Source organism: Clytia hemisphaerica, unplaced genomic scaffold, assembly GCF_902728285.1.
Source record: "Clytia hemisphaerica strain Z4C2 unplaced genomic scaffold, Clytia hemisphaerica genome assembly, whole genome shotgun sequence".
NCBI classification, from domain to species: Eukaryota; Metazoa; Cnidaria; class Hydrozoa; order Leptothecata; family Clytiidae; genus Clytia; species Clytia hemisphaerica.
The window spans coordinates 1,009,365-1,032,045 of record NW_027104390.1 but is presented as its reverse complement, the minus strand read 5'-3'; the positions used below and the strand labels follow the sequence as shown (position 1 = coordinate 1,032,045).

General features: G+C 35.8%; 2 protein-coding genes across 3 annotated transcripts in view; both read left to right on the top strand.

Moving 5' to 3' along the window:
* Positions 1-3,972, top strand: part of LOC136819849 (transcription elongation factor SPT6-like) — a 40,885-nt gene extending 36,913 nt beyond the window's left edge. Inside the window, exons 26-30 of the mRNA XM_067076093.1 lie at positions 71-186; positions 1,211-1,333; positions 2,084-2,294; positions 2,790-2,933; positions 3,218-3,972. Of these exons, the coding sequence (XP_066932194.1) occupies positions 71-186; positions 1,211-1,333; positions 2,084-2,294; positions 2,790-2,933; positions 3,218-3,582 (959 nt within the window). The 3' untranslated portion in view covers positions 3,583-3,972. The remainder of the gene's footprint in view (positions 1-70; positions 187-1,210; positions 1,334-2,083; positions 2,295-2,789; positions 2,934-3,217) is intronic.
* Positions 3,973-4,885: 913 nt separating this feature from the next.
* Positions 4,886-17,321, top strand: LOC136819857 (alpha-protein kinase 1-like). Of its 2 annotated transcripts, XR_010848486.1 has the most exons (5): positions 4,886-4,954; positions 5,163-5,947; positions 13,998-14,172; positions 15,882-16,112; positions 16,454-17,321. XR_010848486.1 is itself a non-coding variant. In XM_067076106.1 (4 exons), the coding sequence occupies exons 2-4, from the start codon at positions 5,314-5,316 to the stop codon at positions 15,988-15,990; spliced, it is 918 nt and encodes a 305-aa protein (XP_066932207.1). In that variant the 5' UTR covers positions 4,886-4,954; positions 5,163-5,313; the 3' UTR covers positions 15,991-17,321. The 2 variants fall into 2 exon arrangements, 1 of the variants encoding a protein (XP_066932207.1); XM_067076106.1 differs by having other exon boundaries at positions 15,882-17,321.
* The last annotated feature ends 5,360 nt before the right edge of the window (positions 17,322-22,681 follow it).

Below are 22,681 nucleotides of genomic sequence, written 5' to 3'. Positions count from 1 at the left end.
TGCTTCACTTTTCGATAAAGGCCGTGGATCTAGTCTTACTTTAGAATTCGGTTGAACATTTTTCTTTCAGCCTACCTGAAGCGAGTTATCGCTCATCCGTCATTCAAAAACGTCACGTTCAAAGACGCAGAGAAACTGCTTGACACCATGACGCAAGGCGACTGCATCGTTCGACCTTCAAGTAAAGTAAGTTAGTTAGTTCTTCATCTTGGGCTAAACTATTTAGATTGAAAGGTTAGGTATGTTCTGATTTTGGAACTTTAGAAAAGTTCACTAGTATAAAGTGAAGTTCTCTACAGGGATAAAGAGATATTTTTAGATGTTCTGCCTATCTATCCAGGTTGTAAGTTCTTTTACCAAGACTTTTTTACCATTTTTTTTCGACCATTATATATTAGATCATCCGAAGGTCAAGATCAACAGTATTGTTTTTTTATCATTATGAAGCTGAATGGAAGCACTTAAGGAGATATAGTTATAGACAAATGTTTAAGCGATATATAGAGATTTGATTGACTGAATTCAATTTTTATCAATTTATTTAGATTTTCTACGTATACTAGAGTATTTCAGATACACATTTAAGTAACTCCAACTTTCGGGTCAGGGCTGGGGTTGCTTTAGATTTCTAGCTCACTTTCTGAAAAATTTGCTTTGACCACCCCTGATCTTATACCATAATTATGCTTATTGAATCAAGGGCCATTTATTTTACGAGAAAGTGAAAAAAAATTGCTAATTTGTGGGCTCGAGAGCCTTAGCAAAGTGGTTGCTTATAAAGAAAAAAGTGTGTACATAATTCAAAAGTCAATGTTCCAAATATATTGGATGTGTGTAAGAAACATTAAAAAAAATTCTTTAGTGCCGCAATGGGCTGTTCCATTAAAAAACCATACAAGGGGTGGACGCACCTTTTCAAGGCAAAAAAAAAAATTGAAAATGGCGAAATTTACAAAAAAAAACCTTGGAAAAATTTTTTTTCATACCTAAAAGTGGGTGGACGAACTAAAATCAGTCTTTTACCCCTGGAAATTTATATTGATATAGAAAATAAAGAATACCTTATTACCCATTGCAAAAATGAGAAAATACCCCCCGGAAATTTTTCTTAGACTAACCTCCGGAAATGTTTGTCCACCCCCTGTATGGATATAAAATGGAATGGCCCAATTAGTCACCAATAATTTCATCGACTTCTTAATATTTGCAGGGATGCGATCATTTGACAGTGACGTGGAAGATTAAAGACAATATCTACCAACACATTGATGTCCGTGAAGACGGAAAAGAAAATGATTTCAGTATCGGTAAATCGCTGTGGATCGATAACGAGGTAATTACAGCGTTCAAAGTTCCGTCTTAAAGAGACGATATTTTACTTAAATAGACTCTTCCAGAAAAAAAATGAAATATTGGGGATGGAGGATATGATATTTTTTGGAAATTCATCCCCGAACATTGTGACTTTCGACCCCCTGGACAGCTGATCTAGCCCCCCGGATATTCAAAATTACCCCAAACAGAGCAAGTTTACCCCCCCCTATAAGGCGAATCCTTTAGATTTTTACTGCCTCCGGACAATAAATCCACCACCCCCCCCCCATCTACGAACATTTTCTGGAAGAGCCCAATGGTCCACTAATGGCTTATGATATGACGTAGTCAAGTTTGTCTGCTTGAAATTAAGCTCCGTATCCCCTAAGGGTCATCTGTGCCAAATTGTAGTCTTTCATCACCATCTGAAGTATTCTAGCAATATTGTGTGCAACAACTGTTTTGAAGGAAGATTTCAGATAAATTTCTTTTAAAGTTAAAGTGAAGTTGACTCTCTCTAATTCGATCTTGTAGGGACCGAAATTTCGGAATTATTCGAACTACGGAACCATATCTTATAACGACTGGCCAACTAACCCAGCTGGCACACAATGTTGTTTCAACGTTCATCTAATGTTCACAACGTCCATATAACGTTAGATAAACGTTGAAACAACGTTGCGTGCCAGCTAAGGGGACCAATATTTTAATTTCGAATTAGAGGGAGTTGATAGTATCTTTTGTATTGATCTCATTTTGTGTATGATAGGAATACGAAGATTTGGATGAAATCATGGCTCGTCACATTTCACCGTTAGCTGCGCATGCGCGAGAAATAATAACGCACAAATATTACAAAGAGTCTGATGGCACCAAAGCTAAACTGGAAGAGATTCTTATGATGGAAAAACGAAAAGCCCCGGGAAGGATTCCGTACTTCTTCTCTTGCTCCAAACAATTTCCCGGCAAATTCATGCTAGGTAAGAATTTTCATTTGTTTCTAAATTGAACTGAGAGACGCTTTTATACCTACTTTATGACTTGTTAAATCTGTCTCAAAAGTGTGATTGATTATTTTCATGCCAAGACGACCGTGCTCATAAAAATGAAAAATTTTCTTTGCGCAATTTGGAGTCTCGATTCACTTATCAACTTATTTAGCAACGCAAACCAAACAAAAATCAATAAAGATTTCGATACGACTTACACTCGAATAATTTTCTTGCCTTGTCACTCTCTAATTCACTTTTCAATGGAAATCGGAGCTTCGTCGAATAAGGGGAGCGTATCGAATAATAGAGCATCGTTTATGAGAGTTTCTTGTTGACGGTGAATTTCAATAATACCGAATAACGGAGCGTACGGAATAGTAGAATGTCGAATTAGAGAGCGTCAACTGTACTATGATGAATTGGCGAGATGTAATTTTTTTATCTCAACAAATTTTAAAGAAAGATTTCTTGTTTTTTTCCAAGGTTATATGCCGCGTAAAAAACCACGTGTGGAGTATGTGGCCATCACTCCCGATGGTTTCCGCTATCGTGGTCGTGTACACGGCACCATAAATAACCTTCTTAAATGGTTTAAAGAACACTTCAGGGACCCCGTTCCCGGTGCTGGTAAGTCTTAAATCGCTCGACCCTCACGACTCTAATTGCGTATGAATTACCAATTAGATTATTTCAAACTGGAAAATTTTGCCTGATGTATTCAAAGTTTGTCTTAAATTTGTCATTCAACCAGTCTTTTGTGGACATTTTTCATTTGGCCCTGTTGCTGATACTTTCTGTGAAAACTTCACTTTCTGTCATGATTAGATCTAAATTATGTTGAATTATCATGAAAATCGCAAAAATCCACGCGAAATTTAACCCGCAAGGTAATAACATCTGCCTCCTTTCAGGTGCTCCCGGGTCAAGGCGTCAACAATATGGACAAACACCTTTATCGATGGGCGGTGGCTCAGTCTCTGGAAACACGCCCTATACACCTTCCGCTACGCCCTCGAATCTGTTGGACGACAGTGAAGCGAATAGTCTCATGCAACAATACCAGTTCGGCGATTCTAGAGTCACGCCCGCTTATTCGACCTCAGGATTTACGCCCTCTGACACACCCTCATCTAATTTTGGTGATAACAACTATTGGGGCGGCACACCACGAACACCCAAAACACCTCAAATGCATCACGGAGGCGGCGATCGATACCACCAAGGCGGTAAACAAAGACAACACCACAGTCGAGGGCGGCATCATAATAGAAGATAGTACTCGGCAATCATCTCAACTGTTGCAATCTTTCTATTTATTAAAAACCTTAACTGGAGAAGAAGTCCTTGTACAAATTTTTAGAACCGTTGATCTTGAAAAGCATTAGAATGGATTAATCACTAAACCAATTGCTCACCTAATTTCTTGAATTTAAGACGTTACTTCTACAAGCTGAGTGTGGTATTGATGCAACATTGGACACATTTACGGTACGGAAAGCTTAGACCCTGGGTTTTTAAGTAAGTTGATGGACTGCTTGCTCTAAATGATAATAGAATTTTAACATTTTGAAAAAGGCTTTATTGTAAGCTTTTGATGACTTTTAACTTTTGTATTTTGTTTAATTTTTATTGTGTAATGCTATCATTATCCCCTCTATATCCCAAACGAATTTTTCACTATAAAATGTTTTAGTAAAACACCTGTCTAACGAAGATGAAAGATTTTGAGTCCAAAAAACGAACATCTTTTTGTTAATTTTTTTTTTTCAATCCTTTTTTCTTTTAAAATATGTAACCCTGCAAATTTTGGCAGGGTCCACACCTAGAAATTCAGTAATTTAAGGGTCAAAGTATTTAAAACTTGGGTACTAAGACTAAAATACCTCGATTTGTACCCAATGCCAAATAATAAGATATGATATATGGACAATATTAGGCCATATCAAAACATAAGTGCCCAAAAACAAGAATATCCTATCCTAAACAAAAATTCACTGGTTCTTTTGATAAGAGTGTATATATACACTAACTAGTTTACAGGCTAACTAACTAGTGGATAAACCACTGAGTTTAAAGCCCGAAGGGCTAGAGGCGAAACTTTAAGCCTTCTCAGGCAAGAGAAATTGAAGCCACTTATTTCCCATGCAAAACGCGCATAGAACGCGCCGTAATCATGAAGACGGTTTGTATCTAGCGGTTTCTTTGTTTTGGAGGACTACATTTTTTTTCAAATCTAGCGATAGATTTTAGTTTAAATCCGGCGTTTGTGTAAAAACTACGCGCGGGTGTTCTTGATGGGAAATAAGTGGTTTCATTTCCCATCCAGGAGTCTCGCCTCTAGCTCTTCGGGCTTGAAACTCAATGGGATAAACTTTTTCAGTAGTCTTGATCATAACCCGTTGATTGTCGACACAAAAAGTCCCAAGTATAAAGGGTATTTCCCTATTGTAATAAACAGATGGAAACCATGTTGACGTGGTTTCCATAGTCTTGAATATTTAATTACGTTTGCAAAAAAAACATTCATGAGGGAAAACCCCTTTTTTAAATAGTCAATCTGTAAATTGAGAAAGAAAGTTTTCTCAAAGCAAGCTATAAAAAAACGTAGTATAGATGGAGTTAAGAGAAGGTTGTGTATGTTATGAGAGGTACTTTCACTTTAATGTTTTAATCATTTATTAACTCTTATTTTGCTCTTTATAACTGTAATTTTTCGGCCTTAAATTAGTAATATATTTCACTGATGGAATATCTCGCTACTAATAACTCAGTTGTATTCATCTTATAGGCATGCCATTCGTTTTTACAAGCATAACATGGCTCTCTATAATTTCATAATGACTTGTTTCGTTTCAGAGTTACGCCAAAAAGTTTTAACAAAATGAAACACACTGTATGATCATAGCAAGTAACATATAACACAAAACAATATTTGAAATCATTTTCTTATCGTTTCACCTGAGAAGTATTCAAAGATACATATTATTGAAAAAGTGGAACGAAAATAATGGCAGAGCGAGCGCCGTTTGACGGAGAGCAGCGGGACGAGAAGGAAGAGAAAGCCAGGCTTGAACAAAATGCTTTACGAACCAATAACCATATTCTAACTCAAGACTTTTCAGATGAATATGGAAATAAATATTGGGCTAAATTCAAAACAGAACACTTCGATTCCGGTGTATCCCGGTTTGCGTTTAAGGGGACATTACGAGGTTCTGGACCTAAAAAAGATCAACAATGTGTTGTTAAAGTGTTTAAAGATGAGTTTGCAAAGGATATTGATTTATGGGTACCAGACCTTTACACCAGCATACGTGCTAAAGAGTTATGCAAAGAATTTAACGATGAACATGTATCGACATTGAGATTAGCCGAAGCTCCAGTCAAGATGGAATTTGTTTTACCAATGTTAGCCAGAGTTGATGAAACCACTATGAATAACTCTGCTACAGCTCTCAGAAAGAATAAAAAAATAGCTAAACAAGAGTTTGTAGCTATTGAACAATTTATTGAAGGGGAATATGTGAAATTCAATTCAAATGCAGGGTATGAGCAACAAGAGTTATCAGAGTTGATGCCAGCTTTTACACATTGGACCTGGGAAAGGACAGCTCGCAAGATGATGGTCTGTGATTTACAAGGTATGCTCATCTTTTTTTTGATATGTTTAAATCCGTAATGTTTTTTTTTATAAGCACAACGCTTTAAGCATACGAAGGCTCAGATTTGCAGAATTCCTACATAAGCATACACGTTTTTTTCAGCCTCAGCATGTTTCTTAGTTCTTAGGTATTCTGAACCTCATGTTTCTTAAAAGTTTGTTTCTTAAAAAAAATGTGTATATGTCCGGCTGGAATATTTTTCAAGTTGTCATTTTTTATCTGCTTAAAAAGGTTTGGTGGAGGGCAAGTAAAAAAAGACATTCCACGGCTAGCTACATTTCACTGCTCTCAAAATCTGTCCCAAAGTCTGAAAAAGTCTCGGGTGAATCATAAGAATGATTAATAAGCATAAACATAAGCTATGCCTGAATGCTTTATGAACTTAAGCATACACGAGCCTGACCAAGATGCATACACTTGCTTATAAAGAAAACATGTAGTCTTTTAAAGGTTCTGTTTTTAACATAAGTGTTCCCGTTTCATATCAGACACACACTTGATGTCGGGACAGTGTCTGCCTATTGTTATATTATGCTGGTATAAGCAAAAAATGTTTTTCTTTTCCTCTTTCTGACCAATCTTTCTCCACCTATGTGTCAATCCAATGTGAAAAATGTGAACTTAAATTGATGAGTAAGCAAACTCACTCTTATCCAAAAACAAAACCTTTAACTCATCAATGTTTAGAAAAAGGGGTTACGCGCGCTCCAGAACGCTTAAGTACGTTCCTCCACTCTGTTTGCGTTGCAAATACTACTGAGGTAATCCAGGATAATCATGACGATCGGCGAAAAATTTAGGGCTATTGAAATTACGTTATTTCATTGGTTGAAACTCACTAGCATGTTACATTTTGGTCGTTTTCGTGATTATGCCGATTTGCTAGTTAACCTCGCAAATATTTAGAGTGTAGAGTCTTGAGAAGCACTAGTGAAAGGTGAAAACAACAGCTTTTTAATTGGATATTCTTTTTGCGGGTAATCTGTTAGGCAAAACTAGAGTGCCTTTTCTGGGTAAATATATTGGGGGAAAGTGACGAAAATTATAAGAATTAAGGCGACGACATTTTTCCCCCAGTTGAAAAAAATTTATTTACCTGGTCTTTTATCCCCGGCCGAAAATTTTGCAACAGCCTCAGGATCTATAAAGTCCAAAATATCTGAAAAACACATTGGCCAAAGGGAATGTAAAAAGAAATTCCAAAATACCAAAATTCTAAAAATTTGAAAAAATCCCGAAAATAAATTTAAAAGAAATCCCTTTTACCAACCTCGTTCCCTCATGCGTATTATCAGCTTTTTTATGCTTTACTAACTGATAGCGCCCTTTTACTTTTTTTAAACAGGCAAAATATAATTTATTCTTTAATATATACTGTAGGATATACTGTTAAATTTCACAATGGTTTTGGAAAAATTTTAAAAATATTTGATATTTTATAGCTTTGTTTTGCAGTGAGGGGTGTTGCAGATTTTTCAGAGATGTATTTGAAAGTTTCTAGATTGATAATTGAAAATGCAGATGGTGTACAGTATTATTTCGATAGAGAAGAAACCACCCTTCATCATTGGATTAATCAGATTGAAAGCACTTCGATATGCATGGAAAAGAAAAGCAGAGGAAAGGAGTTCCATCATGATTGAAACGTATGCGTTGGTTGTAATAATGGTTAAAAAAGACAACATTTTTGAAACAGTAAAACAATGTGAATAATTTCTTGATTATCGTCAGACGTACCTTTGTCGCAAACGAGAGACTTGGGAGAGAACTTTTATAAATATCGCTCGTCATATGGTTTTTAAATACATACAAGACATTACATTCAGTTACATTTCCCTTATTATGTTATCAGAAATCTCGTATCATATTGGCAAACATTCAAGAATCTCGAATGTTTTGTATGCAGTGAAGTGATGAAAAACTGTTTGGCATCACACGGACAATACAATACCTAAAGCTGGAAATATTTGGATCATGTCAAGTAGTTTTATAAATTTCTTAGTTCATCAGATTTGATTTTAGTGTATTTTATGGAAGAACTCCAAATTAAAAGTTCAACTGAAAATATTTTTGTTGCGTTTTCCCCCTTTCCCTTGTCTTTAACAATTCCCTACTCCGAAAGTTATCTTTTCGACTGTTTTTGATTTGATTTTTCTCAGATAGGCCTGTCTGTTGTTGTTGAGTACTGTATGAAGATTTTAACTTGAATATGAAACTCTTTACCTTGAAATTTTGTCTTCACAATTAAACCACAGTAATGTCTATGGTTAAAACCAAGAACCAACAAACAAACTGTATCTTACTCTTATTAAGTTCTTAGTAGGGGGAGGGCTAATTGTTGGAGGGGTTGGAAATTTTAATTCTAAAAACCCAAAAATAAGCTAAAATCAGGCTTTATAGAGCAAAATAAGGAGCCTTCCTTCCCTCTGTCAGCTGAAAATATTTTTACAAATTAATAAACGATGGGGGGTCCTAATAAGGTCCGGGGGTTGAAAGATTTTCGTTTTGGAGCAATCTCATTATTTAAAATATAAAGCACTGAGGATCCTTCACTTGCGATCGGAGTGATCTGAGGATTTAAAAATTGATACGAAAATTGATGTCATGTAGTCATACACGAACCTTGAATTTTGAAAGTGGTTGAGCGATATATAGGAACTTAGTCGACCGCGCGCACATTATACCAAAGGAGACGCGCTGCGCGCGTAAAAAGACCTGAATGCACTTTTCATGGTGTCAGCCCCCCCCCCAGAAATCTGAAGGGCACCTAGGCCAGGTTAGTAGAGGGGGGCTAATGCCTTGCAATTCTTTGGGGTTACCTATTCATTAAGGGTACCTAGCTGTCTTGATGGAGGCTCTGGGGGCTGGTTATATTTTCCAAATCGAATATTTCAAAATATTTCAAATTATTGAGCACCTAGTTTCCCATCCAATTTTTCTTTCGTTTCCCATCACACCATCTTTTGCTATATTTTTCTAATGATGTGATTGTTTTTATTTATAGCCGCCATCTTTATAGCATAAAAACAAAGCTTTTCTCATGCGAGTGCGCTTCTCGTGCTACCGTGAGATCGGGTAACTTGCATCAGTGGAGGCTAACGTGCATAGACCTTAAATAAATGACCTGGCTGGTCATTTAAATACAAAGTTAAATCAAAACAAAAATGGTAGAGTAGAGCTGCGAGCGGAGCTGCGTAGTTGTATTTTAATGACCAGCCAGGTCATCCAGGGCTATGCATGTTAGCCTCCACTGATGCAAGTTACCCGATCTCACGGCAGCATAGAGAAGCTAAAACCTCAGGATAAGAGTATGCAAACATGGATAGCTAGTTATGTTTTTGGCTCTGTTTAACCGTTTAACACTCACACTCATAACTGATTAAAATCTTCTGGTATACAAAAGAACAAAAAGTGTCAATTCAAAAAAATTTCTTTTGGCTGAATGGGGGTACCTAACTCAAAGCAATTTCTCAAGGGGACCTAAATTGCTGGGGGCACCATGCTCAATGGGGGCACCTAAAAAGTGGGCTGAAACCATGCTTTTGAACCGAGTCCCAAAGTTCGCTTTTTTCATGATTGTATCACTGCCATCAGTAATATCAAAAAGTCGCGGAAGTGGCTTTAGGTACGAGATAGATACTATTTAGCTTACTTATTTAGTATTGTCTAAATAATATGAACTTGTCTCATCTACAGTATGATGCGTATGCCGTATGCGGTTTATAAATAAACCTAAGGTATTCCTCTTCTAAAGCCTAAGGTTAGTGTTCCAGTCTTTAAAACATCCTTCGGATGCTCTTATTTTCGTCTTTTTTGAGTATTTTTAACCACTTTCCGAAGAATTAAAATTAAAATGTTCTTAACTTGTTCTCGATATTTTAGCCATCGAAGCCTTATGCTCTTATATAGTTTGTTCTTATAAAAAGACGTGTATTCGCATTTACAAATAGACGCATGTCTTTGTATACTATTTATATATGTATAGTTTATTTGATTAGAGCATTTCAGGTCTCTTGCTGAGGTACTATAGGAGAATAGCGCACCGCGCTGAATCTAAAAATAGCTTTTATTTTTGACATAATCATTACTCTCGATGTGTTTGTACGAGTTCCAATCCCATCAACCTTTGCGTTAATCTCTTTTACACGTTAATTGCATCATTTGACAAAGGACATATAACAACTTGCACGTATCTTTAATTGAGCCGCATTGAATTGTGGGATTGCAACTCGTACAAATGTCAAAAAAGTGAAAAGTAATAATTATGACGGGAGTTTCTAAACATCGACCAGCGACCACGACCGGAATCAAGTCCTTAGAATACTAAAAAGTGACCTTTGAAGTAACCAGTCATTTTCTTGACAAAGTGACACTATTTGATAAAAATATTGACAGGGTCATTAAGTATGATGTTTGTAAGCTTTGTTACACCAAATATTTTAATTATGCTGAATGAGATGCCTTTAGTATGAATAGAAGTCAGTAGGAAAAAGTTGGAAAGGCCAGTTTATTCTATTGTCTTTATGGTGACAAAATGACTAATTTCGACAGAAATAACAGTCTGATGAAGAAATGCAAAGCTTCTCGAACCATTTTCAAAAAATTTTGTGCCATTAATTATTTTGATGCTGATAATACAAAAGGATAGAAATTGACACCATAATTGAGCTCCAAGAGCGTCGAAATGGTTGTTGCCCCGCAGGGGCTTTTGTTGCTTCACGTAGCGGACCTGCTCGCCAGAAAAATATTCATATTCATGTTTCGTCCGATTCTGAGTGGGCCGCGCGCGGTTAAAAAATGTTAGCGCGCGATATCTCTTTTGCTGCTACTTGTATTGATTTCCTTATCTGATATTCCGATGGCGGATTGGCGGCCGCCCACGCTAAAGCTCTAAAGGGAGCGGGCCAATTTCCCATCGGAGAGGAATGATAGTCGGCCTTTGATGTGCCGCACCCTCAGTCGGGTTCAACAGCCCTTGTGCGTAAACCTATAAATATTTCGGCTGGACCCGCCAATCCCCGAAAACGAGGGCTGGGTTACCAGACCTCCCGCTGCAAAATTCTTGACGCGGTCTCGCAAAATTCTGTAATGTAAACCTTCAAGATGTTGAAAATTTTCCCGATCTTCAGAGCTTTAGCGTGTCGGATGAAAATTTCACCATCTGGGTGCCAGATAATTGATTTCCTAGCTATGCACGGACAGAGAAGGTAGCTTCCCGTCTGCACTGCCAGTCCACACAGCTAAAAGCTTTCACAAACAACAAACAGCGCACAAGATTTTATTTTTGCTTGGTTAATATCTTTTTAACGTATTTGCTCAACTTGATTTACTTGAGGGACATTGTTTGCTACTGAATGAATAACTATCAAACTACTGATATTAGATCAAACCTTATACAATTGTCAGAATGGACGATGGACATCTTCAATGACAGTTTGTTACACACACACACAGACAGAGTGTTATACGCTGCTCTAACGAAACCCTGCTGATATTATAAAGGCATAGACAAAAGGGAAATTGACCGTTAATTCATATTGTTTACCTATATAGTGATTTCATTTTGAAGGAAATTAAATTGAAATTTTTGGTGGAAAGACAAAACCCAGAGTACCCTATAATTATATGGATATTGCATGCGCCGAAAGTAATTTTTCAAAGAGTAAGCCTTGCGCCAAAACGTGCCAAAAACTGGTACCAACATCGAGTTTCTTACAAAAGGTTTAGTGAGTGAGACATGCCAATGAAAATATACTATGACTAACATGAACTGATTCATTCTCGTGGACATTTGAAGCACAGTGTTACAGTAAAAAAAAATGGTTGTGCATGGGAAGCAGCGAGCAGAAAAATGTAAACAGAAGCGGAAAAAAAGCCGAAAACGATGGATTATGAAGTATTTGATGCTATTTTGCTCTTTACGCCAATATTGAAGCTTAAAAAGCAAACTTTGAAAATGCTGTTTATGTCACTGTGTCAGAACGGTACTTCGATATGTAATGTACGCCGAAGATTTTCAGCCTCATATTATGAACAGACTCGAACACTCTCTCTACTAATACCACCACGGCACATTGTACCGTATTGATGTTGAACGCAGGAGTATACTTTGCTCAAATCAAAACTGAACAAACTTTTTGACTTTTTAGAACCAGACGTCCAATAAAATACAAACACAATGTTGTACCTACCTGTGAAGTGAAAAGTTTTTAACCATGTTGACGGTGGTTACAACAGGACACGGTATCTGAAAATTCCCCTGGCAATTTTGAGAGCAACTATCAAATTCATATCTTTAGTAACCATGAAGAAATTTTATTCTAACTGAAAACTTTTTGCAGAAACACGTATAAAGATTGTTAAAGTTTTTCAGATAATTTTCAGTAACCTTTGATACAAAATAAATTATATCTACAGTATGCCACCAGTCCAAAGTTACTTACTTTTTAAATTTCAAATCAAATGACTGAAATTATATTCAATTTCATTTTCAAATTCACCTTTTAATCTGCATTATGTATATTCTTTATGAAAGGGAAGCACTTTCAGTTTCACAGTACACATTCTTATGTTTGGGTTTTCAAAAGGGATTTTTATTAGATTTTTATCTGGTGATTGAAGAAAATCAACTTTGATATCATTCTAGTTCTTAATATGTTGCGAAACCTGTAATGGTTTTAATTTAAGTCACTTTGCATCAGAAAGGGTAGATTAAACATGTTTTTTTTGGATTGACACTTTCGTTATGTATGGATCTTACTGAGAAAATTTTAACCGCATCGGCTCGTGCTTCTTAACTTTAAACAGCTCTAGTAAAATTGAGCACTTTTTATGAAGACTCATTTCACCAATTTATAGTCTGATTATGATTCCCTTGCTCGCTTCATGACTAAGTTCCTCTGGGCTAATATCTGCTATCGGCGGGGCATTTATAGCGACAGCTACTTGCTAGTTTTACGTATTTGGCTCGTGGCTTTAAATATATGAAATAGGGGTGAGCTTAATCTTCATATGATACATATTCAAATGATTAGGAGAGACACTTTACGTTGGAGAAAGAGAAAATACTCGATAACCCAAATTTATCTGGTCGACGTTTAGAAACTCCCAATTATGACGTATGTGTTGCGGAGCGCTATTCAAAAAATCACAAAGGTTTTATTCAAACATTTTATTCTTTAAAACTTTTAAAATTCTTTAGGCAAACCTGCCACGAGTTTTGAATGACAAGGGCTCTTTTTGAACCTTGACTAATTGACCGGTCATTTATTTGGCGTGATTAAGAAAATAAGTAGTTAATCCCGGAAATTTATTCTGAAAAATAAACAGATATAATTTTGTTTGAGGTCTAAATTGGCTTTAAAGTTTTTGTTTTTAAATAACAGTGATATCATTTGCTTACTCATCAATTTTAATTCACAAGCTTTTTCACATTGGATTGACACGAATGTGGAGCAAGATTGGTCAGGAGGAGGAAAAGAAGAACATTATTTTGCTTATATCAGCATAATATAACAATAGATAGACACTGTCCTGATATGAAATATGTGTCTGATATGAAACGGGAACACTCAACGGTCAAACTTTTGGCTCAATTTTATAAAGGATTTTGGACATGTTTTTTTAGACTACCCGGTATATTAAACGGGAACACTTATGTAAAAATAAAATCTTTAACCAACATAATGTACAAACATTTTTTATACTGTTCAGTTGTGTACACGGAATATATGCCTCGTTTAGAACACGAATTCCTGCTGGAAGACCAAGGGGTTCTAATGTGCAGAGCACGATATAACAATTTTCTCAACTTATATTGAGCTAGTGTCTGAGAATGTCTGTCCGTCGGAATCTTTTCAGGCCTAGGCACGAGTTTCTCAATGAAATTGGAATTTCAAATCGTCGGTGAAAATACTATAGTTGAGACCAGTGCTGCGCGCACGTTTGACTATCTCCTATATACATCTTCCTTCCGAATCTCAATTCTTTATGATATACCCAACTAAGCAAACTATTTGATCAATCTTAGGTGTGAAGAGAAAAGAAGGAAATGTCACTCATTACATCCTAACCGACCCAGCTATCCACTCAGTGGAGGAGACGTTCGGCCTAACCGATTGTGGTGCAACAGGCATGTACAAAGTGTTGACTGCTCACAGATGCAATGATATTTGCAAACAGTTACAACTAGAAGATACATCAGTGTGAGTTTTAGCTATTGACAAACCCAAAGGGCCAGAAGGGGAAGAAAGGTCCTATTCCGAAGAGTATACAATTTCCCCCAGAAAGCCTCTTCTACACTTTACAGATCATCTAACTAATGACGCAATGTTTCGAGCTCCAACCCTGACCCTAACTGATAAGATCGAAATAATCAAAAATCGAAAATATCGAAAAGGTCAAAAAGGAAGAATAAAAAAAGTCCGCTAGTGACAACCACTCCTACCGATTCATTCCTAATTGTTTATCACGGGAATTAACTACATGTGGTCTAAAAGAACGACAAATTACGCATGTGTGTTAATGCAGAAGTCTGATTTTTTAACTCTTCGGAATGGGACCTTTTTCTGACTGCTAGACTCGAGACTCCTGGATGGGAAATGACGCCACTTATTTGCCAACTAGAACGTCCGCGCGTGGTTTTTGCACAAACGCCGGATTGAAAGTAAAATCTATCGCTAGATTTCAAAAAATAGAGTCATCAAAAACAAAAGAACCGCTAGATACAATCCGTCGTCATGATTGCGGCGCGTTCTAGGCGCGTTCTGGATGGGAAGTAAGTGGCTTCACTTTTTCTTGCCTGGGAAAGGTTAAAGATTCTATTCTAGCCCTTCGGGCTTTAAATTCAATGGTTTTAGCCTCTGCTTAAATCTTTGTTTACATTAACTCTTATAAGCGCTCCCTCAGTTTTAAAGGTCATGTGCAAGTCATTTTACTAATTATTCATGTAGTCAATACAGCTTTCATTTGTAATACGGTACGGCACACTTCAGTTGTTTATGTTTTTCGTAATAAATAATTGCCCAAATGCATATACTTTACGTCAACTGGACAGAATTTAAAGTTAGGTTGATTTCTAGGTCAAACTTAGGCTGAAAAGCTCATCGATTTATAAACCCGAAGGGATAGATGTCGTGCTTTGGCTGAAGTATGTGCAGAGGTTAGGTAGGAAATCCTACACGTGACATTACAATAGAATTTCAGCGCTTGACCAATAAGAAGCTTTGCGCGGCTTTTTCGAAAACAAAAACAGTAATATTTTATATATTTTATATTCACTTTTTTATTCTTGCTTGGAAGAACTTAAAGCATGACATCTAGCCCTTCGGACTTTACAGAATTCTGTGGAAAAGCTGAAAACGAAAATTCAAGATTGCAGCTTTTCATTATAAAATCTTTTTGAATTTTTCCTGTCATCGAACTGAATCGACCTATGTTAATGTTAATATTAATGTATATATTCTTTAAAGTCGAAAAAAGTGTACAAATCTGTACTAAATAGAGTTCGACTAATCATGGTAATAATATTAACCTTTAGACCACGAGGGACGCGTATTTACGTCCAACACAAGCGAAAATACTGAGTCTCAGACTTAAGGCCATAGCTACTGACCACTTGATTTAAAGGGGCATAAACCGAATGCTTTATTAAAAATAGCTTTCCAATGGTACCAATTCCATCTTCTAAATCAAAAACTACAATTCTTTATGGCACTTTAAAGTTTTGGGGGAAAAGTAGAAAATTTGAGAAAGTTTTGGAATTTCAGTCCCATTCAGAGTCACTTTTTTCGCAAATTTCGAGTCCCACGTAGGGTTCATTTTTCGAACTTCAGCCCCGTCGGTCGACAAGGGTAGTACTCCCCCCCCACCCGGGGCAAAGGGTTAATTGATTCCATCTTCATCATCTTTTCAGGTTACGTTTAATGTTATTGGTAGAATTGCTGAAGAACACTGGCACAACTTATAATTTCCAACTCACAGAAAATGAAAAGAAAATGAACGAACTTGAGAAACGAAAGTAATGTACCTGTTAATATTGGATTGAACTGTTTTTTTTTTGTTGTTGGTACTTTATCATAAAAGACATTTTCACAGTTTTGGATAGTAAAAAGAATCCAAATTTCCTGTTCTTGATGTTCATGACGTACCTTAAAGGAAGAAATTTTGGCGGGAATTTAATTTGGCGGATGGCCAAAAAAGTTTTTTAGAGGGAATTTAATTTGGCGGATGGACGAAAAAACTAAATTTGGCGGGAATTTAATTTGGCGTTTGGTGAAAAATTTATCCTTAAAATGGCGTAAAAACAGCAAAAAAAATGCAAAACCACCTTAAAAGAGATTACATTTTCAAAAAGTTTAATTTGGCGGGAATTTAATTTGGCGGATGGCGGAAAAAAGAAATTTTGGCGGGAACTTAATTTGGCGGATTCTGGCCAAATCCGCCAAATCCGCCAAATTTTCTTTCCGCCAAATTTCTTCCTTTAAGGTAATTTTTGCGAACAGAAAACCAACCTGGCATTTGCCAACATTGATTTAAATTTTTTGATTAACTTCTCAAAAGAACCAGTAAATTATTAGTAAGGCAAGGCTGAATATATTTTAGCACTTTGAGTCTATAATTGTACTTTATTATGTTCTTATACTGGGGTAAAACCCAGGTACTTTAGCGGTTTTTACTGATTTGAACCCTGCTTGAAACTCAGTCATTCTAGGCGCAGTACTGTTCTTAAATTGGTTTTATTTTTAGGCGCTTTTGAGCCTCATTTTCTATTTTTTTTAAAGAGTGTAGTACAATTATTGACAAATACCCAAACCTTTTTTGACAACCCAGATGGTCATGTTTAAAAGATAATGTTATGCATGAGTATCGAACAGAGCATGTATACTTTCTCATAAACATTGATATCCCGTACTCACTCAATCATTTACCGTAACTTGGTCTAATGTCGACATCCCTCTTCTAATGTCGACATCCTTCTTTAGAGATAGGAATAATAGGAAGCGGTCGGAATCATTGATGGACTCCTCAACTGATTGCTTAGCAAAAAAATAAGTTTCAATCAGCGATTCCGACCATCCTATCATTCATATCTTTAAAGAAGGGTGACGAAATTAAAAGAGGGATGTCGACATTAGACAAACCTACGGTATTCCATGCATTTACGTAGAAGCGTAGAAGGTATCACATTTAGAGAAATGTTAAAAAAGCAAGTATTCATATCTGGCGTTAAGAATCTATAAAAAAAATTAAAAAAAAAATAAAGTTCTAAGGATATACGTAATTTTTTTTGTAACACAAACAGCATTTATTTTCGTAATTTATTGAAGAAAAAAAAGAATCTTATTTTGTTGTATCTTTTGAATCGCTGAATTTGTATGCTACCCTAGCTGGTCATTTTACAGTGTTTTCTTGTCTGCTTTCTTATCAATTTACAAGGCTCATGTTTAAATTATGCTTGTTTTGGTCAATTTCGATTCGCCAAAGAAAACGCTAATTACACAACGTACAGAAACACACAATGCTATAAAGAAATCTACTTGAAATTCCACCTCAATACACGGGTGTATCTCTAAAAGTCATACATTTCTACTTAGCGGACAATTCTATTTCCCCCGACCATTTCCTAATCAAATCCTCATAAAAGTTTGCAAAAGGCGTACACTTAATTAGCGGAACCTCCAATCAGCGGACAAGGTTAATCCGCTAATTGGTAGTTCCACTGTAGGTTGTTCTTATAAAAGAACTTGTATGTGATAATTAAGAAGGGAAATACAGAGGTCTTGCTTCTTAATCATTTTGTTCTAAATGTCACCATATTGAAATAAAAGTTCTTCACTGATGAAACTTTTTTTTCGAATTTTTTACTATTTGTTTGAGTAATTAGCAAAACCATTTCCTTTGTTTACAAGGTTGATTAGAATCTAAAGAATCTCGAGTCCATTCCCTTTGTACACTATTTTTGTGATTTTATGATTCTGATAACACGTCCATCAGTAAAATCAAAAAATGTTCAATTGACTCTGAGTACGAGATTGAAAAATCATAGTTGGCATTTTATATCATAGTTGCAGTGTGCAAATTACTTAATTACTACGTACTAGACGTTACGATAAACGCAAGATAAACTAGGAAGGTGCTTAGAAAGACAAAGAAGCAATAACTTTCTTAAGCTAGTGGAGCCATTCTTTTTATCAACAACTTTAACCTTTATCATTGGCTATCATCGAAACATTGACAAATATAATTGGACAATGCAATCAGCTAACATTACAACCACTCCATCTTTGGCTGTCATCAACAATGGAACAATTATCCAAACCTCTTTCTATCAAATTAGTCTTTGGAATTACGCTTTAGGTATACAGTTAACTGTTCTTTTGTTTGTATGGGTATCAAATTCTCTACTCATATTCGGTATCAAAAGAACAAACAAACATAAACAATTATCAATATCCAAGAAGCTGTTTTTATTTTTATCATATGTTGATTTATTGACAATGACTAATGCTTCATTACATTCCATTTTGTTTTACAAATTCCCACAATACAAAGAATATCCCGATTATTATTACATTATCCCGATTGTGAATGCGATATCTCATACAAGTCATATGTTGGGCATAATCATATTCCTGATCATTTCCGGGTTAAGGTTTTTATCCGTTCGGAATCCATTGAAACCGATCTCGAATCGAAAAATCTATCAAGTAGTTGGTTTGGGGATTACAATATCACTCTTCAATGGTGTTTTGAACTCCATATGTCTATCTACGAGAACAATAAAAATTTATATTATTGCTATATTCTGGTTGCCTATTTTTCTTACGTCTCTATGTTCGTTAATTATAATGAATGTTTTATCATACAGAAAATTAACCTTCAATATCGTCCGTTTACGGTCTGTTGAAATATCGGTAAACTCGACTTCGACCAATACAAAGGCCAATTCTTTAGAGAGAATAACATTAGATGATACAGCAAACGGAAATTTGAACGCCGATTCATCAGATCAGGAGACAATTTATAAAAGTGTTTGTTGCTGCAATAATAAAAATGAGCAGCTTGGTGAAGAAACATCTTCAAATAAGGCAGTCCAAAATGGCGATTCAAAAGACCCAACCAAAGAGATCTCAAATCTTAATGATAAAAGAACAAAAAATAGGAGCTTGTCCTGGCAAAATGGAGATTTATCATCCAATAAAAAGAATTTGGAACCATATAAGAAATGTCGTTCCAATGTAAGTGTTTCAGCAAAGAATAACGACATGTTCAACAACCAGAGTCAAAAGAACAAAAAATATGCTGTAGTCACTCTTATTATGATTACAGTATCGTATGTCCTATGCAACGTATTCATGATACCACCGATTATTGATCAACTTGACTGGCTTGGTACATCAACGTTTTACCAAGGGATTGACTTACAAGAGATAGCAGGTGTTTTGTATTTTATACCATTGGCAAGCACAGGGCTTAATGCTACTATTTATATCATAAGAAACAAAGAATTGAAACAATTTTTCTGGCGATGGTGGAAAATCAATGCTCCAGGATCATAGACTGAGTGTATCTCTGAAATATCTTAACATACTAACGTACTACTTCAAATAAACGCCCCTCCTTTGGAGAAAAATTTTCAATGAATTTCGAAACATGTAGCAGTAAGGAAGTATTATATGAAGAAAAACTTAAATATACAACAATAAATTTCTTATTTTGTGATTTACACTCATTTGGACCCTTTTCTACATCGACATATTTGTACACAAATAATAATGTAAAATAATAGGTTCTCATTCTAACTCAGACACTCGATTAAAAAACGACCATATGTGCGGCCCAAACAGTTTAGACTAGTAAACCACGTCGTTGTATTTCGCTGCAGATTGAGCTTGTAATGGGCTATGTCTATATGTTCACTGAATACCAAACCACTCTCCCGCGGCAATTTCTATTTTTATAAGAACTCTTTATGTAAGCACTATTCCCTGCGTTCCTGTGTCCAAGTAAAGATAGACGCTTGCTAGTCTACTTACAGCTCAGAGAAAATTTAGCCAAATTTTTCAAAACGTTAATTTGGGTGAAAAATCAATCGATTCTTACGGTGCACTATTTTACCATTTTTAGGCAAAATATGGTAAGATTCTTAAAATAGTACACCCTTAGAGTGCACTTTTGCTCATTTTTGCTCATTTTGACCCTTACATTGCACTTTGGGAAACTTGAAAAAGGGACCCTTAAGGGCTCTGACCATAGTCGAAAAATTGATTTAAGTATTTGAACATAAAAGTTATGTTTTAGGTTCTTTAACACTTTTGACGAAAAATTGCCTTTATAAATTGCTTTTTAATCAAATCCCCTAAAGAGTAATTAAGAATTTAATTGCAAAAATGACGTTATCAATTTTAAAAAGACGTTAATAATAAGTTGCATCACCTTCCTCTATAAAAAATGTGCTAAGTTTTAATGGGTAATTAACCTTTTTGTTTCGAAAAAAAGTTTTTTCAAACTGTACGCAAAGAATTTAACTATTTTAAATTTTTCAGAAAAATTTTCTAAATTAATGCATCAAAAATTATGGCTATTTTTCTATGAAAAATTGGGATAGAAAGTGGTCAAAAAGCACTATTTTCAAGATTTTGAAGCAAATAAGCTTTTAGAAAAATTTTCCAAAATAATAGTTTTAGTTCGATAATAAGATACACCTTCTATCGCAAAAAAAATAAAAAAAATGTTTTTTCTTCGCTGAAACTAAGCTCTTCAAAGTTGAAATACTCTTCTTCGCGAAAGTCTTCATTTTCTTCGTCATCAAATTTTTTCTTGCGATTCTTAAATTTTCAAACTCACGGATAATTGGCCTAACAGAAAATGTATAACATGCCACAGTTTTGTGTGCTACATCAAGTAGAACTTTATATTTTATAAGTGGTAAATATTAAAAATTCACTATGGTCAGAGCCCTTAAGGGCCACAAGTACGGTAGGAGCACAGATATCTGTAAAGCCCGAAGGGCTAGATAGGCAATTTAAGCTTTCTACAGCAAAAAAAAGTGAAGCAAAAATTTGACTTTTTAAATTTCATGCCGATGGATAGGATCTAGCATTTTAATTGTTTTCAGAGCACGAGATCAAAAGAATTAGGCGGCAAACGCTATTTCGCATCTCTCAAACCTCAAACCAGTGAAATTGCTTGTTGTTTTCTTTGGTAGGAAATCCTACCAAAACTTGCATCACTTTTCGATAAAGGCCGCAAATCTATCCCTTCGGGCTTTACAGATCTGTGGGTAGGAGCCTTTGTTATAAACTACTAAATAACGCCCTGTTCTTTTAAACGCCCCTTCTAAAATAAAAAAAAATTGACAAACGCCCAGGGCGTTTATTGCCCTTTATTCGAAGCTATACGGTGTAACATATCAAAGGAAAGCAGGCATTCCAAAATCAACACTACTGGACAACGCCTGGTTGTATTTATAAACTTCTACCTCGCAGCCCCAGTGGAGCTTTTTCCCACAGCGGGGATAACAATTTCTATAGAGATCCCAATAATGGGGGTAAAAATTCTATTGTTTTAAGTCTAAAATATTCAGTAGGGCATGGTTTTGAAGTGCAGAATTTTTACATTGAATTTTGAATGGAGATGAAATCAAAATAAATTTTTCCAGTGGGGTTGAAATAAATGAAATGTATTTCTCAAAACAGGGACGAATTTTTGGCTAAATTTTCTTGTTGGGCTGGGGTCCCAGCGGCTTTGTGACACAGTAGGGGTGTATTTATTTATAGTATTTTGTGGCACTACTCTTTTGGAATTACTCCCCAGGTAGGGTTTTTTTTTAATATCTTTGTGCCTTTAAGAATAGCTTTCACTTTGTTAAGTGTCTTTAATTAAGGCCCTTCAGCGGTTTGCGTGGATGTGTGAATGCTTGAATGGGCTTTTTCACTTGTGCGAATGAACGAGAATTAAAAGAAATTGCGTGAACGCGTGAATTGGAAAGGCTTGCGTGAATTGAAATTGTGTGGATTGCGAAAAAAATTACGTGAATTTGGGTCCGTTGGGGGGGAGGGGGGGGGAGGGGGCTCTTTAAGGGTTACCTAAAGGACAAAAAGTCAAAAAATGCTCCAACCCTGTAAAAAGGGTCAGTACTGTAAGGTTTTCAAATTAGCGAGGCAAAAAATAGCAAATCTGAATGTAGAGTTAGAGAAAGTCTCTCGACATTAGAAACTGGTGGTTTCAGGGCCCATAACCCTCCAATCCTAGCTCAAGTACTCCCCCCCTCTTTAGCGGAGTGTTGTGTCTCTTTGTGGACAGATTGTAACAGAGTAAGTGCATTTAAATCAGGTAGGTTTAGAAATAAATTGAGTCAGCTAGACGCCATCTTGGCTTCATGGTAGTCTTGCTAGAAGTAAATAGGATTCGTGTAAATACGCACGAAATCTCAAATGCTAAACAAAGATGGTAGCCGTAGCTGTGGATATAAACATAACACGGAGGCGAGATCTAGCTGATTAAAAAATGATTAGAACATAACACACAAACATTTTTTACATACCAAGTAATAACATTTCTTGACAAAAAGATAACTGTTTGAAACAAAAATATTACAAAATACTTCTAAATGATAAAAGGTTTTTATACTATCATTCGCAAAAAAAACAAAAAAACAACAACAACAACAAAAATAATTTTCGAAGACAATATACTTAAAACTTTCAAATA